Source organism: Molossus molossus, unplaced genomic scaffold, assembly GCF_014108415.1.
Source record: "Molossus molossus isolate mMolMol1 unplaced genomic scaffold, mMolMol1.p scaffold_m16_p_12, whole genome shotgun sequence".
NCBI classification, from domain to species: Eukaryota; Metazoa; Chordata; class Mammalia; order Chiroptera; family Molossidae; genus Molossus; species Molossus molossus.
Genome location: NW_023425347.1, coordinates 96,465,303 through 96,482,095, shown reverse-complemented (window position 1 = coordinate 96,482,095; position 16,793 = coordinate 96,465,303). Strand labels below are relative to the sequence as shown.

The 16,793-nt window shown below is 52.1% G+C and overlaps 1 protein-coding gene across 1 annotated transcript; it reads left to right on the top strand.

Moving 5' to 3' along the window:
* Positions 1–12,030: 12,030 nt before the first annotated feature.
* Positions 12,031–15,287, top strand: LOC118626832 (PRAME family member 12-like). Its single transcript, XM_036256840.1, has 3 exons — positions 12,031–12,365; positions 12,787–13,353; positions 14,714–15,287. The coding sequence occupies exons 1-3, from the start codon at positions 12,079–12,081 to the stop codon at positions 15,285–15,287; spliced, it is 1,428 nt and encodes a 475-aa protein (XP_036112733.1). The 5' UTR covers positions 12,031–12,078.
* Positions 15,288–16,793: the final 1,506 nt, after the last annotated feature.

Sequence of the window (16,793 nt, the reverse complement as noted above, 5' to 3'; positions counted from 1 at the left end):
CCCATTGTTTTCATGCACTATGTAGAGACAGCGCTTGGTATACAGCTGGTGCTTAATGATTCTTGGCTGGATGAAGGCACCACTGTCTGTGGGGAGCTCCTTAATGAACCCCACTCTGCCCCAGTCATGACGTCCAGTTTGAGCCTGTGCCCAGCTGCTTCCTGTCAACACGGGGACGTGCCAACCTGCAGAGAATGTTGATAGGAGTTTATATTAGCATTTGTTTGAGCCACACAGAGGACATGCCTGCAAGAGCTCAACAGACTGAGTACAGAATGAGGTTGCTTCTTTCACACTTTGGAACTGAGGCGGGAGTGTGAGGAAGACCCCGTGGAGGCGGGGACTCTCAGCCACTGGATTACAAGAGAGTTGAGAAGATGATGTGGTCTTTTGAGGGTGATTATGATTCTGAGGGGTCTGAAAAAGAGGCATTTCAAAGGCGTGTATGCACAAAAGCAATGGACCAAGTTTGCTTAAGGTGAAGATAAACCTTTTTTTTTTTATTTTTTATTTTTATCCTCACCCGAGGACATTTTTCCATTTTTTGTACAGACAGAGTGGGAGGGAGAGAGAGAGAGAGAGAGGGAAACATCGATGTGAAAGGGACACATCGAGTGGCTGCCACCCGCACGACCAACCAGGGCCGGGGACAAACTGCAACCAAGGTACATGCCCTTAGCGGGAACCGAACCCAGGTCTCTCCGGACCGCAGGCGGGCGCTCTAACCACTGAGCCAAACCGGCCAGGGCTGAAGATAAACCTTATAGAGGCCTGGGTGTGACTCCCACCTGCCATCTCTCAGCCGCCGGATTGGTGCAATGCAATGAAACCACAAGCACACGCTGCTTGGAGTGAGGGGGAGCTTTGCAAGGTACCAAATGCTCCAGATCTCTGGATGCAGCCCCATTTATTTGCAGATTGGTACCCCCAGGTCACAAGTGGATTTAAGTAAATTATTTCCTTGAGATGGCATTACTACAAACATACACCCTAGCTTTGTCTCCTGCTTTTTACGGAAAGAGACCTTGAAGCCAAAAAATAACAAACCCTTATTCACATGCAAATGAAGTACCCAATACACTGGGCGGGCCAGGTTTCCCTCCAGGCTAGGATTCCGAGAATGCATTAACACAAGGTTAAAAAAACGTTCATCTCCTGACCCACCCCTTTAGGAATTATGATCAGATCACCCTGTGAGGTGACTTTCAGTTTGATTTATTACAGAACTCCCTCCCCCCCTTTCTCAATCACATTCCTAAAACTCTTGCCCCAAGATGGACCTGTGTCCAGGCCCCAACCCATTCTGATGCCTAGAGACCCCATATTCTTCCGTTGCTGACTCAGAGGCCGGGAGCTCCCTCCACTCCGCTGCCAGAGAGGAAATCAGCTCTGCTCCATTCCCGAGAACCTGGCCCCCCACCCAACCCTGGCCTCAGTGCAAGTCTGCAGTTTGGCAGCCACCCCACACGTTCTGCCACTACCACAAGTAATCAATAAGTAAACAACAGTTCTTTCTTCTGCTTTGCAGAATAATGAAAGAACTATGACTCTTTTCTTGATTTTTGTCACTTGCTACCACTTTCTAGCAAATAATCAAGAAAGACTAAAAGGCAGGAAAAAATGTTTTGGTTTAATATATATTGTGGGACCCGGCCGGTATGGCTTTAGTGGTTGATCATGATCCCAAGGGGTCACTGGCTCAATTACCAGTCAGGACACATGCCTGGGCTGCAGGCTTGATCTCCAGTAAGAGGCGTGCAGGAGGCGGCTGATTGATGTTTCTTTCTCATCGATGTTTTGTTGTAGACCAACGAGACAGACCAGACTCAGACTCCGAACTGGGTTCAAATTAAGAGAGCTTTATTAGCCGCGAGGCGACGGTCCCATCCTACTCAGAGGAGAGAGCAGCCCCGAGCTCAGGGGGTGGGTTGCTTATATAGTTGTCTTAGCCCCTTAAGGAATTTGGGTTAAGGGTATGCGAGCAAGCAAGCATGTACAGAAGCAGATATTTGCAGTTAGCTGTTATGCCTGAGGGAACAATCAGTTTCTGTGTACACAAAGCAATGGTTATCTATACAATGCAGTGGTTATCTATTAGCAGCTAGTTCTTGCCATTCCCTTAAATCCAGGGGGCAAGGTCATGTGTTTGTCCTTTACAGTTTTTCTTGCTCCCTCTACCTTCCTCTCTCTGAAATCAATAAAAACATATTAAAAAAATAATATATGGCCCTGGCTCGTTGAGCAATGGTTAGAGCATTGGCCCAAGGACCAAAGAGTCATGAGTTCAATCCTCAGTGCTAACCAGGGCTGTGTGAGAGGCAACCAATTGATGTGTCTCTCTCATCGCTGTCTCTCTCTCTCTCTTCCCTCTGTCTCTCTCACATCGCTGTCTCTCTCTCTCTCTTCCCTCTTACTCTCTCTAAAAGTCAATGGAAAATATCCTCAGGTGAGGAGCCTCAGGTGAGGAGATATATATATATATATATATGGGGAACTAAGAGCCAGGACCTGGGTTTCCACAGGCTGACCCCGCTGACTGTCATCACCACGCCATCCATGACAGGTACCCGCAGGTAGGGGTTCTCAGTTTAATTAAAAGGTAAACAGCCGAGGCCACAGAGAACAACTCGGACCTGAGGCCGAGTCCACTCCCATGGCAGCCACTCCCTCGCCCAGACACGCTGCTTTGACTCTGGAACCCACCTTAGGAGCGGATCCTGAGCGGCACCCAGGAGCTTGGCCCACTGGCCGGGACAAGCCTGCCCCCTGATGGCCAACCTGACACCAATGGATGGAGGCTGAGGTTGCAGGTTCGGCGTTTCTCTGTGACGGAAACTGACTCTGGGGAGCAGATGTGAAAGTCACTCAGGCAGATTTTCTTTGTTCTCGGAAAACATCTGTCGTCTGGCGGTGAACCTGGGGGAACTGGGGCTCACGTCGAGGTCCCAGTTGTGGCCTGACATTAACCTGCTGGGAGCCCCTGTTGCTGGGTGTCCCCGAGCCTCAGTGTCTTCAGCTCAGAAACGGGATGTCTGAGGTCCTGGAGGGAAGGGGATGAGACGTAGGTACCCCGGGGGCTCCTGAATCTGGCTTCCGGCTGGGCTCTGTTGGCAGGACCAGGACTCCCGCAGACACTGTACAGGAGGGCTCGGCCACATGTGGTTTCTGGGAACACAGGTCCCCAACTCTCACCGCGGGCCTCCCACCCATTGCCCACTGCCCAGTCTCCCCACCAGGGAGAACGGTTTCCTCCTCTGTCTGGTACAAAACTGCACCCTACGGTCAAATTGCTGTTGGACACGATCCCCCACAGCCTCCAGGACCGGCGGGGGATGAGGGAAGGGTGCAGGCGGGGACAGGGGACCTGGAGAGCACAGGACCCCGCGTCAGCGACAGCTGCCTCCCCGTTCGTAGCGAGGGACCCCACGCAGGGGCAGTGTTGTTCGACCTTCCTTTCCATTGGAGAGTAAACTGTAATGTGCAATCTGATTTTAACCTCTGGCCGCAAATTTTACTTTGTAAAAGGTCCCCAACGTATCTGTGGGACACGTTTGGCTGGGGGATGCCACTTCGTAGCCTCCGATGTGGGAAAATGGCCTGACTCAGAGTGAGCGGATGAAGTCAGAAGAGACGCCGCATTTCTTCACGGCAGACCTGAGGCAACCTTGGTCAGGGGCCTGGCTTTGGAACCTAATGTGCTTGAGTCTCCTACCCTGCACCACCGGGCATAAGCTACGCGGTCCATGGGAGGCATTTGCAAACAGCTGTCAAATGGATAGAATTACATTGTCTACGCTATTCGGTACATTGGTTTGGTCACCCAGTGATGGAATTGTCTGAAACGTAACACATGGCCCCAGCTGACTTCTTCCTTTTTTTTTTTTTCCTACCTGCTCCTTTCCCATTCCTCCCCGTCTCCGGCAGCCACCGCCCGCCTCTGGGAGGTCCCTCGGTCCCTCGTGCCTCACATGCCCTCTAAGAGCAAGTCCTGCTGGTTTGGTCTTCAGGACGTCCCTGAAACTGCCCCAAGGCCACTCATTCAAGTATAAGCCAGGATCCCCCCGGGAGCAGCGAGGGTCTCCGCGCTGGCATTCCTGCCTCCTGGTGCCCTGTCCCAGGGAACAGGGTCCTACGGCCACCAGTGGAGCTGGAAACACACATCAGCTCATGTCACCACCCTACTTAGAAGCCTCCAATGGCCCCTTAGGTGCTCCAGCCCTGCCTCCCCAGCCTCCTCTCTTTGGGCTTCCTGCTGTTTAAATCTCCCTTCCAGGGACCCCAGCCACAGCCGATGCTGGGTCCACAGAGCCCCTGGTGGCTAGAGATGCAAGCCCATCCTGACAGCTGGCCTGGTGAGGCCTGGAAGACAGGACACTTTGGGTTTGGAAAAGTCCTCGGAAGATCAAAAGCTGGGAAGACCATGAGTGTCACTCTGAGAGAGGAGGGCCTCACTGAGTCCCAGCGGGGATCATGCCTGCTCCCTGGGTTATGGACATGGAGCTGGCACCAGAGAGCAGTTGGCATCAGGATAGGCCTAAGCTGGTACCCAGGGCCTTGCATCAGACCAGTGTCCTAGCAGGAGAGGACGCTGTGCTGGTGTCTGGGTGAGGGATCCACCAACACCCTGAGACCTGGACACTGAGTCTCCCGTCGGCAGAGACTTGGTGTGAGAGCAATTTTGGAAAGAGCTGTGGCATTAAAATATGACACGGGGGGTTGGGAGGGTGTCAGCGACTCCAACAGGGATGGGCGCTGGTGTCTTTGGGGCAGGGACAGTCCTAAGGACACCTTGACGCATCCCAGCGCCCCCACCGTGTCCACTTTTCCAAGGTCTGCAGAACTGTGTCCAGGGAACACAGCGGGAGGGGTTCCGGGGTCACCTTAGCAACTGTGCACAGTGGGGACTTCTGGTTCCAGACTCCGGAGGTATGCTTCCTATGCCGAGGTTTGGGGGTGGGGGTCCTTCACTTTTCAGATCTCTGACTTTTGCTGGCTTGATTTTTAGGTGGTGGTCCAGGAGCCTATGTGTCTTCCAAGCATAAACCACAGCAACCTTAGGGCAGCGCAGCCGAGCAGCCCAGATGCCGCCCTTGGGCCTGGGGGTGAGCCAGGGGGTGCTGCCGAGTCTCAGGGGTCCCATCATGGAGAGGCTCAGGGGGCGCTACCCCTCCACCCAGACCCCCGTCCCCTGCCTCCTACCTGTTTGCAGGGGACTGCATGCGACTGACCTCAGAAGTCATAGTAAAATATATGTCAAAAAGAAGACTGGAAAGAGAAATAAAAGCGACAATGTTTTCTTTTTTTCTTTCTTTTTTTTTTTTATCCTCACCGAGGACATTTTTTCCGTTTTTTGCACAGATAGAGTGGGAGGGAGAGAGAGAGAGAGAGAAACATCGACGTGAAAGGGACACATTGAGTGGCTGCCACCCGCACGACCAACCAGGGCCGGGGACAAACTGCAACCGAGGTACATGCCCTTAGCGGGAACCAAACCCGGGTCTCTCCGGACTGCAGGTCGATGCTCTAACCGCTGAGCCAAACCGGCCAGGGCATGCGACTGACCTCAGAAGTCATAGTAAAATATATGTCAAAAAGAAGACTAATAAAAGCGACAATGTTTTCCAATGGAAGAGACAAAAACAACTATCTGTACTTATGACTCAGACACCAACAGACACGGTGCACACAGTGCCCCATGTCACCACGCCAGGGCGTCTGGATGGCTTGTGCAGGATTAAATCTCAATACAAATAAATAGCAGGATTGAATTACAATGTAAATAAATGACGGGATTAAATCGCAAAAGGAGAAAAGAATCCTCACATTAGAGTGGGAGGGGGGAGAGAGACACACATGGATGTGAGGGAGACACGGGGACTGGTTGCCTCGCCCACGACCCTGACCAGGGTTGACACACTCTGAGCCAAACTGGCCAGGGCTGTATTTTTAACATTGATCAAGGGTCGCAGAGAGCTTTAGTTGATGTGGGTTTTATCTGTTAGTATTTACCGTATTAATTAAACAGGATTATGTGTTGAAGACTTATTTGTTAGTTCAAATGTACGTACCAAACCAAATGCCTTAAAAGAAACAGAAAGCATGTTTGGCCAGATGATGGACCCTCAGCCTTGGCATATGAGGATGGTGCTCTAACCATTTAGTTACCCAGCCAGGCCCAGGTAAACCACACGGTACTAGTGAGAATATTTTTCACGCTCCTCCAGGTCAGGCCCCTTCTCTGTATGGAGCCAGCGCAGGGGAGTCAAGTTGGGGCCGGGGTGGGGGGGCCCTCATTCGGTTAAAAAGCATAAATTCAGACCCTGCTCCGAACATATTCCCACAGGGTGACCTTGGACCTGCCCAGGGCTACCCTCTCTTCAGACCTCTGATGGTCTCAGGCCCCTCTCCCAGAGATGCATAGGAGAGGAAAGGGGGTACAGAAAACGATGGCCCAGCCAGTGTGGCTCAGTGGTTGAGTATCGACTCAGGCACCAAGAGGTCGCCAGTTCGATTCCCGGTCAGGGCACATGCCCAGGCTGTGGGCCAGACCCCCAGTGTGGGGCATGCAGGAGGCGGCCAATCGATGTTCTGTCTCATCGATGTTCCTTCTCATTGATGTTTCTATCTCTCTCCCTCTCCCTTCCTCTCTCTCTCAAATCAATAAAGAAAAAAAAAGAAAGAAAAGGATGAAGATGTCCCAGCCGGCAAGAAACTTCACATTAATGGACTACCTGGGTTTTTTATGACATTGGAAACGCACAGGATCGAACGTGGGAAACTGGCCCACCCAAACTTGGAACTGTCACAATGCATCGAAGCAGGGAAAAGTGTTCCTTGCTATATGTCTTTTACAAAGAAATAAAACATTTCCAGTCTCAATATTTTATTTATTTATTTTAAAAAATTATTATTATTATTATTATTTTTTTTATCCTCACCCGAGGACACTTTTTCATTCTTTGTTCAGATAGAGCAGGAGGGAGGGAGAGAGAGAGAGAAACATCGATGTGAAAGGGACACATCGAGTGGCTGCCCCCGCACGACCAACCAGGGCCGGGGACAAACTGCAATCGAGGTACATGCCCTTAGCGGGAACCGAACCCGGGTCTCTCCGGACCGCAGGCCGACGCTCCAACCGCTGAGCCAAACCGGCCAGGGCAAAATTATTTTTCTTTATTGACGTTAGAGAGAGAGGAACATCAACCACTGAGCCACACCGGTAACAATTCTCAATGTTTTACATTACGGTGTGCTAAATACATATTAATGGTACTGGTTTATTTTTTTCCATTTCCCTGTGCATTCGCAACCACAACAAGAGAGTTCTTAGAATTCTGTGAAGACACAAATGATCGTCATCTCCCCCCACTGATGCTTAGGGTGGCTTTGCAGTTGACCTTCACGGTCACCGTCACCATCCTGCACTGCCGTGAGCTCTCTGCACAGCTACCTGTATTTCACCTAGTTTGCAGGCTACTTGTTTCTGGTGCCTCCGTAGATGTAAGATCTGCACGTGGGATAACCTGAGCAGGGGACCCTGTCATTCACTGGTGTTTCCTCGTCACCAGAAAGCAGTGGGCACACCCTGGGCACTCAGTAAATACTTCCTAAAAAACTGAAGAAGACCTTTTTTCTCTGATTTGGACTTGCTCTGGAGAACAGTGTATGTACGATGCAGCCCCTCTCTGTTCCTGGTCAGAGTCAAGTCAACCGCATTTGGTAATAATCTACCTATGGCCCCCAAAGAAGTGTTTCTAGGAGATCAGTGTCCTGTAACCTTGGCGTATCAAGGATTTTATGAGTTTCGATGCCGTCCCACTGATTGTAACAGTAGGGCTGAGAACAATGATCAGTTTTGCTACTTTAAGAGATCACTTGCCCTGGTCGGTTCGGCTCAGTGGTTAGAGCGTTGGCCTGCGGTCCGGAGAGACCCGGGTTCGGTTCCTGCTAAGGGCACGTACCTCGTTTGCAGTTTGTCCCCGGCCCTGGTTGGGTCGTGCGGGGGCAGCCACTCGATGTGTCCCTTTCACGTCGATGTTTCTCTCTCTCTCTCTTCCTCCCACTCTATCTGAACAAAAAAATAAATAGGAAAAATGTCCTCAGGTGAGGATATAAAAAAAAAAAGAGATCACTTGGCTCATCTTTCTCCACCTGAGAATTCAGAAGCTGATGTAACCCCTATAGCTGTGACTGTAGGAGGATTGCATGCTGGAAGCGGAAATGCTGTGGGAGGGTCCTCTTTGTTATCTTAAATTTTTAAATATTGTAGATGATTTGTTGTTTTTCAAACCTTTATTTAGAAGGGTCTGCCTCTGTTTTAGCTTCATAAGGAATTATAATAAAATGTATTTTCTTTTTCTTTTTTTTTTTTTAAATCCTTACCCGAGGATATTTTTCCATTTTTTGTACAGATAGAGTGGGAGGGAGGGAGGGAGGGGGAGAGAGAGAGAAACATCGACGTGAAGGGACACATCGAGTGGCTGCCACCCGCACGACCAACCAGGGCCGGGGACAAACTGCAACCGAAGTACATGCCCTTAGCGGGAACCGAACCCGGGTCTCTCCGGACCGCAGGCCGACGCTCTAACCGCTGAGCCAAACCGGCCAGGGCAAAAAATGTATTTTCTTTAAAAAAAAAACAAAACAAAACGAAGAGCAAGTTGACGAGCATAATTGTAGATATTTAAAGTGTGCAATGGGATAACTTGATAAACATATAGTTGTGGAATGATTACCAAGATCAAGTTAATTAGCACATTCACCTCCCCTTACGGAGTGAATGCCTTTGGGGGCAATTCTACCCATAACTCGCTGCGTGACCGTGGGCAGTTCCCCTCTCCAGCCAAGACTTGGGTCCGCCAGCCTGACCAGCAGCGAGCCTCAGACTTTCTGGGAAGGTGCTTTAGGTCGTGAGGGAAAAGTGCCGGCCCCTTGCTCACGCAGCGTCCAATAAACGGAGACGTCGATGATCGTCACTAATCTCACTCCCGCTCCTTAGTGAAGGTGATTGCCTGGGAGTTCAAATATCTACTAAGTACAATACAGTTTAACCCAAATTTAAGCAAAGCCCATGTAGACCGAGCGTAGCTATGTGGCAAAGGAAATCTCCCCGAAAGATAGCAAGATGGAGAACATCCGTCAAAGGATCCTAGCCTTGGAGGCCAGCGGTGTCTAAGGATTGTTTGGGCATCGCACTGAATGGGGGAGAGAAAGGCGTGGAGAATTCTCTGGGGTGGAGGGGGATTCTCCCTTCCATTGTGCCCCCCACGCTTCCCGGGAACACCCGTGTGCTGCAGCCCGGGAGAGGGCCCCCCTGACCACGGCAGATCTTAAACATCACATTCAGCGTCTGAATTTTGTGGCGGGAAGGTGTTGGTATCTGCCCACCATGCTTAATATGAAAGAGTCATGCTTCTGTGTGCACTGGTGTGTCACGACCGGAATCTGTGTCCTTGGAGCTCAGGGGCAGAGGGGGCTTCGGAAGCTGCCTTTGCTTCCACGGTTACCTGAGTGGGAGGAAACGCCAGTGATGGGAATATACTTGGAGAGGGGCAGCGGGTTGTGCTCCCAAGGCCCCTGGAGAGGGTCCTCTGTACAAGAACCCTGACCCTGGACAAATGTCTCCTGGTGGCAGCGGCCGTGAGGATGACAGGGTCATGTGCCGTTGGCACAGGTTCATTTCTCTCCCTGGCTCTAAGCCCCCGGAGGGCCCACTGGTCCATCCCAGGCTTGGGAACATCTGATTGTCCGGGGCTGGACCTCGCGTCTGCGCACGTTCTCAGACCTGATCTCCTCCCGCTAGTTTGTGGAGCTGATCCCATCTTTCCGGGGGGGGGGGCTTTTCCGCTTGGAAGGGATGAAGACAGAATCTCCCCCTTTTTTTCTTTATTGATTTTAGAGAGATAGAAACATCTATGAGAGAGAACATCGATGCCACCTCCTGCGTGCCCCGCAGTGGGGATCGGGCCTACAGCCTGGGCGTGTGCCCTGACCGGGAATCGAACCGGTGATCTCCTCATGCATGGGTCGACGCTCAGCCACTGAGCCACACCAGCCAGGCCCAAATCTTCCTTTTTGCCCTCTTGTCTCCAGTTCAGCCTGTCCCCTTTTAGTTTCTAAACTCACCCAGAAAGAAGTCTTTATTTATTTATTTATTTTATTAATTGATTTTTGTTACAGGTGTTTCTCCTCTCCCCCTCAGACACCTCCCTTCCAATCCTGCCCCCTTCCCCAGCATTGTGGATATGTCCACTGGTTACCCATACATACACATAAGTTCACTGGTTTCTCTCATCCCTCCTCCAACCCTGCCCCTCACCCTCCTTCTCTGAGGTTTGTCTGTCTGAACCAAAGCCTTTCTATGTCTTTGGGTCTCTTTGGTTCTCCAGTTTACTTTGTTCACACAAATAAGTGAGATCATGTGGTATTCGATACTGTTTGAACTCTGGAACATTCTGGCAACTTTGATGTGGCCAAAGACCCCCCAACAATGGTGTTTCCAGGTTTTGTTTTTTCGGTCTCAAGTCAGGAACCCATTACACCGTTTCCTGTCTCACACAACGACCAGCCATTAAACCTCAGTCAGTGTCTAGGGTATGAATCCAGGAGTCCTCACCCTTGCCCCTCCCTAATCCACTCTCTTTCCTACATGGATGTCTGAGCCAATCAACTAATCGAGAGAAAGGCACAGATCCTATCAGAATGATCAGGATTAAGGGAACCAGACTGAGGAAGCTAATCAGGTATCGCTTTTTGATTGGACATTAGGAGTTGAAAAGCCCTATAAAAGTCTCGGGCACCAGAGAAGAGACACAGAATCCTCCAGCTCTGCAGTCAAGGCCTCTGCTCGCCTCCAGGTCTGAGATCTGAGCACCCGGCCACCACAACAGACCAGGTCAGTACGCGGCCTCAGCTAAGGACACCCACATCTTACCTAAGGCAGCCAGTCTCCATGGGGACCTGCAGCCTGAGAGGCATGGAGAGTTTTCCTTTTTCCTTATTTTCAGATGAGCAGATTTAAGGCTTCAGCTTTGCCTCAAAGTGTAGTTTTGCCTGAATCCCAAACATCTTGATTAGTGCTTTGCTTTGCTATATTTTTAAACTGTATCTTTATTGGTAAAAATATTACAGATGTCCTTCCTTTTCCCCCATTGCACTGACACCCCCTATCCCAGTCCCCCCCAAGTCAATTTTTTTTTTTTTGCTAATGAAAAGCATCTAACTGTTTGGAGTTTTATTTCTTGACATTTTCAATATTTAGCTTGTGCTCCTAGATTATAGCTCACACACTTGCTGGTTTTGTGGTTTTGCTGGTTAGGGTTTGTTTTTAGCCAAAAGCATAAGAACACTCCGTGTGTATTTTTAGAGTGGAGTCCGGGTGCTGAGTGTGAGCGATTTCTCCCTGAACTCCTTCCAGACGCGGTGAGTCTAGTGGGCACGGAGGTGATGCATAGAAATGCTGGTCTCAGTGCCTTTACCTGACCTCCAAATGCTATAGGATACTGTTTGTGACGTGGCCTTTTTACAATTTCCCATTATATTTTTGTTGTTGTTTTACCCTCTCTCTCTCTTTTTTTTTTTAAGTTTTTCTTTTGTTCTCTTTTTAAAAATTATTTCTTTTCTTCCCTGTTTCTTTCTTCTCATTCATGTGTGTGCTTGTCTCATCTAAAAATGTTAAAGTTGAATGGCGTCCACTTTCGAGACATCTTACTTTTCCCCAGTGAGTTAAGTGTGGGAAGGAAGGGTCGGGCTGTCCGGGCCACACGACACCTCCACTTCCATTGTTTCAGGGTGATGGTCTGAACGTTTCACCTCCAGCTTTCAGGTCCCCCAGCACCCACTTCCCAGCTGGACTGGAGTGGAAGATGTGTGTTTCCGAGATGTTTGTCCCGGGGCCAGCAGGGGGCCACCGAGCCCCAATGGACTCAGTTCACTGGGAAATCTCAGGCTTTCACTATTGCCAGGCAGTGGCTTCGTCCCCGGAGGGTGGGAGTCAGGAGGGGCGTGCTCAGGCTGCGCCTGACAAGGATGCCTTGCTCCCTAGCCATTTCCACAGGATCCCTTTGGGGCGGACTGAAGATGAGCACCCAGAACCCGCCCAGGCTCCTGGACCTGGCGGCAAAGAGCCTGCTGCGGGACGGGGGCGTGGCCGTCGCGGGTCTGGAGCACCTCCCGGCGGAGCTCTTCCCGCTGCTGTTCATGGAGGCCTTCTTTGGGAAGCACACAGAGTCTCTGCAGGCGCTGGTGCAGGCCTGGCCCTTCTCCTACCTCCCTCTGGGGGGCCTCATGCAGCTACCTCAGGGCCGGACCTTACAAGCCACGTTAGATGGGCTTGACCTCCTGCTTGCCCAGAAGGTTCGCCCCAGGTAAGGCTGATCTAGGAAGCTTGGGTCAGGTCCTGGGCACCCCGGGAAGACAGCGGGGACCAGGAAAGGTGGAGGGCCGAAGCATGGGCCAGAGGTCTGTGATGGTGCCAGTGAAACCCAGAGGGGCCTTGGACATCGGGGAGCTCACCTGGGGAAGCGGAGTCGGCTCCCGAGGCAGGGGCATCTGAAAAACCGCGCCCTGCCCCCTCCCAGTGACCAGGAAGGATGAAAGGGGAGGAGATGGAGAAAAGCCAAGCAGGGAGGGAGGAAGAGGGCAAGGGAGAAGCGGAGTTGGGATGGGATAAAATCTCAGGGTGGGGGTGGAGTCCAATTGTCCCATCAACTCGGAGATGCTGGGTCTCATCTACTCTGCTCTCACCCTGATCTTCAAGCATCTCAGCCAGTGCCGTGTTCCCCGCAGGAGGTGGAAACTGCAGACGCTGGATTTACGGAACACCGGGCAGAACTTCTGGAACCTGTGGTCTGGAGCTGGGGCCCAGGGGTGCTCACCGACGAGACCGGTGGCTGTGGAGAGTTGCAGGGTGAAGCAGCCCTTGGCTTCCTTGGAGGTGCTCATAGACCTTTGCATCAGCGATAGGATCCAGGATCAGTTCTTCACCTCCCTCATTGGGTGGGCCAAGCAGAGAGAAGGGTCCCTGCACCTGTGCTGCAAGACGCTGAAGATGTTTGCAGTGACCATGGAGGAGACTGAGAATGTCCTGGCTCTGGTGCACTGGGGCTGCGTCCAGGAGGTGGAGGTTCACTGCACCTGGAGCCTGTCCACCCTGGGGAAGTTTGCTCCCTACCTGGGTGAGATGAGTCACCTGCAGAGGCTCTCGCTCTCCCACATCTACGTACCGGACTCCGAGGAGGGGGAGGAGCGACACCTGTCTCGGTTCACCTCTCAGATCCTCAGGCTGAAGCATCTCCGGAAGCTCTACTTGGAATCTCCCTACTTCCTTATGGGCCGCCTGGACCGGCTGCTCAGGTGAGCTGTGGAACACTGAACGCAACACCGGAGGGCCAAGGGCAATGTCTCCTTGGCCGCTCTGGGTGTGGTATCACGTGACCACACGAAGGGGGAGGGGCAAACAGGGAGGGGGCTGAGACCCAGCAAGGGCCTGTGAGTGCTCCCGGAGGAGGACATGTCTAGGTGGAGAAGACAGGAAGAGGGGAGGAGGAGGAGCCACATCAGGTTGGCTTTTCCAGAGGTAAGCTCTGTGCCCACCAGCTGTGTGATCAGACATGAGCCTGTCCCCAACCCCCCAGGTGCAGGAGGCTGTCCTGTGCTCCAGGTAAGGTCGTTGTACAGGGAAATGCAAAAAGGGTGGAACAGAAGAGCACTCAGTGGAGAGGGCGGCGGAGGGGACAGGGAGAGATTAGCCAAAGATCATATGTGCATAACCCATGGACAGACAAGAGTGTAGGGAAGTCCTGGGGCGGGGCGGGAGCTGGGTGGAGGGGGCCAGAAAGAGGGAGAATGGGAAACAGCTAATACAAAATAAAAATAAAAAACCTTTCAAAAAAGTGAGAGGTGGACAGGCAGGCTCAGGACAGACAGGTCACTGCGGGTACTGCAGCGATGGGAACAGCCCCTGCAGAGCGGCCCCCAGTGGCTGTCACAGGGTCTCAGGCTTGTTCTTTCTGCATCAGAACTACCTCCCGTGGTCCAGAGAGCTGGGTGCCTAGGCCCCAAGCTATGGGCAGGAGGAGGCCTGAGTTGAGACCATGTTGGGTTTTGTGTCCCAATCTTAAAATTCAGGGATGCCCACACTTGCTGGAGACACGGGGTCAGGTTCTCTGAGCATGTTCCCGTGTTTTCCATTATGTCCCCTCAACCCTCACAAGTAGGGTGCTCTGCTTGGCGGGAGGAGAGGAAGCTTTGGACATTCCGTGAACGTGACCCAGTGGAACAGGGAAGGTGAAAAAGGACTGAGCCTCGCCCTGGCCGGTTTGGCTCAGCGGTTAGAGCGTCGGCCTGCGGTCCAGAGAGACCTGGGTTTGGTTCTCGCTAAGGGCATGTACCTTGGTTGCAGTTTGTCCCCGGCCCTGGTCGGTTGTGTGGGTGGCAGCCACTCGATGTGTCCCTTTCACATCGATGTTTCTCTCTCTCTCTCACTCTCTCTCCCTCCCACTCTACCTGAACAAAAAATGGAAAAATGTCCTCGGGTGAGGATTAAAAAAAAGAGAAAGGACTGAGCCTCAAAGGAGACTGGGCATCGCGGGCGTTGGCTTTCATCAGGTTGTCAGAACAGCCCTGGACTTGCAAAATCGGTCCTTTCCCACCTGGAGGCCCCCCTCTCCCCGCCATCCCCTTCCCCAGAACTCACTGCTCCATCTCTCCCCAGGTGCCTGCAGACCCCCCTGGAGACGCTCTCTATAACCGGTTGCCTGTTTTCAGAATCAGACTTAATCTATCTGTCCCAGTGCCCGAACCTCAGTCAGCTCAAGGACCTGGATCTGAGTGGCGTCAACTTCACCGGTCTGAGCCTTGAGCCCCTCCGGGCTCTGCTAGAGAAAGTTGCAGCCACCCTCCAGGACCTGGACTTGATTTTCTGTGGTCTCGAGGACTCCCACGTGGAGGCCATCCTGCCTGTCCTGAGCCGCTGCCACCAGCTCAGGGTCTTGAGCATCTCTGGGAACCTCCTCTCCATAGCCACTGTGGAGAAGCTGCTGCACCACACGGCCGGGCTGCACAATTTAAGCCTTGAGCTGTACCCAGCCCCCCTGGAGACCTACAGCTCCGAGGGGGCTCTGGAGCTGGGGACATTTGCCCGAATCCGGGCTGAGCTGATGGCGTTTCTGAAGAAGCTAGGAAAGCCCAGAACCATCTGGCTCAGCACCAGCCCCTGTCCTCACTGTGGCAACAAGAAATTCTATGATACAGAGCCCGTTCTGTGTCCCTGTGAAAACCCTGCTTAGTGGGGTGCATCAGCAAAAAGCTTTCCTTTGGGCACTTGCCAGCTGAATCCTAGGACTGAGGTGCATTGTGCAGGGGCAAAAGTTGGGGAGTTGATGGGACCTAGAAGGGCAAGTATCCTATAGTTAGAAACAGGAATGTGAATTGATGGAGGGGATCTGGGCTTGCGGTGCAGGTGTGGGAGTTATCCTGCAGCTGATGGATGTAAAGGAGTGGTCAGAAATAAAGTTTCCATGGCAACTGTCTGGTCCTCTGTGGTCTGTCAACCCGTTTCCCGTTTACACCCCTGGACTCTCCAGTTACTGGTGTAACTGAGTGGTCCGGATCAGGAACTATCAGGATGAGGTTGGGCCCCTGGCTCAGCATCGCTCTCCTCCCCGGTTCTCTGGGGCATCTCTTCCCTCCTTACTGGCCGCTCGGTGGTGAGTACTAATGCAACTGGAACATGCCAAGTGGCCAATGAACCACTGAAGTGAAGGGGACCTCACTGCCGACCCTGGACATGACCAGTCCTCATGGTTCCCCAGGTGGGTCCAGAGGTCTGTTCCCAGCCTCTGGCTGTGCCAGGAAGGGTTCACGGCACAGGGCAGCGCCCCCACGTCTGGAAGGGGCTGTCCACACTGCAGAAGAACCCAGCCACCGGGCCTCCCCAACCCATGCTTGTCATCCTGGTGGGTGGCAGTCGTTTGGGAATTAAACAGTCTATGGCCAGGGATCACATCCAAATCCCCTTAGCAAATACGGTTCAGGCAACATAACACTTCTCAGTATTTTTTTCCCTTTATTGATTTTAGACAGGGGGTGAGAAACAAGCATCGATGAGAGAGAACATCGATTGTCCGCCTCCTGCATGCCCCCCCACTGCGAATCGGGCCCACAACCTGGGCATGTGCCCTGACCAGGAATCAAACCGGTAACCTCTTGGTGCATGGGTCGATGCTCAACCTCTGAGCCACACTGGCTGGACTCTCAGTATTTCTATACCTCATTAAAAGTATAACCTTTGCCCTGGCCGGTTTGGCTCAGCAGTTGGAGCGTCGGCCTGCAGACCAGAAAGTCCCGGGTTCGGTTCCTGCACATACCAATAAATAAATAATAAAAAGTATAAACTTTTGGCCCGGTTGGTGTTTCTCAGTGGTTAGATCATCGGCCCATGCACCAAAGGGTTGTGGGTTCAATTCCCGGTCCACATAACTGAGTGGGAAAAAAATATCCCTTGGTGAGGATGAACAAAGATAGAACCTTTCGGTGGGCTTGTTTCCGTCAGTGAGAGATTGACTTGATTCCCATAACACAGCCCGACTTTCCCTGTCAAGGTAGACTACAATAGCATGTTTTGAAATCAGCGTATCAGGTAACAACTAGGCAAAAGAGTGACCTGTGCTAAGTCGCTGTGTTAGGCAGGGTTCTCTAGACTAGCCAACAGGATCGAAATAGATGCATGCAGATTTATTCTGGGAATTGGTGCACACAGTTATGGAGGCTGGGAAGTCCCATAATCTGCCATC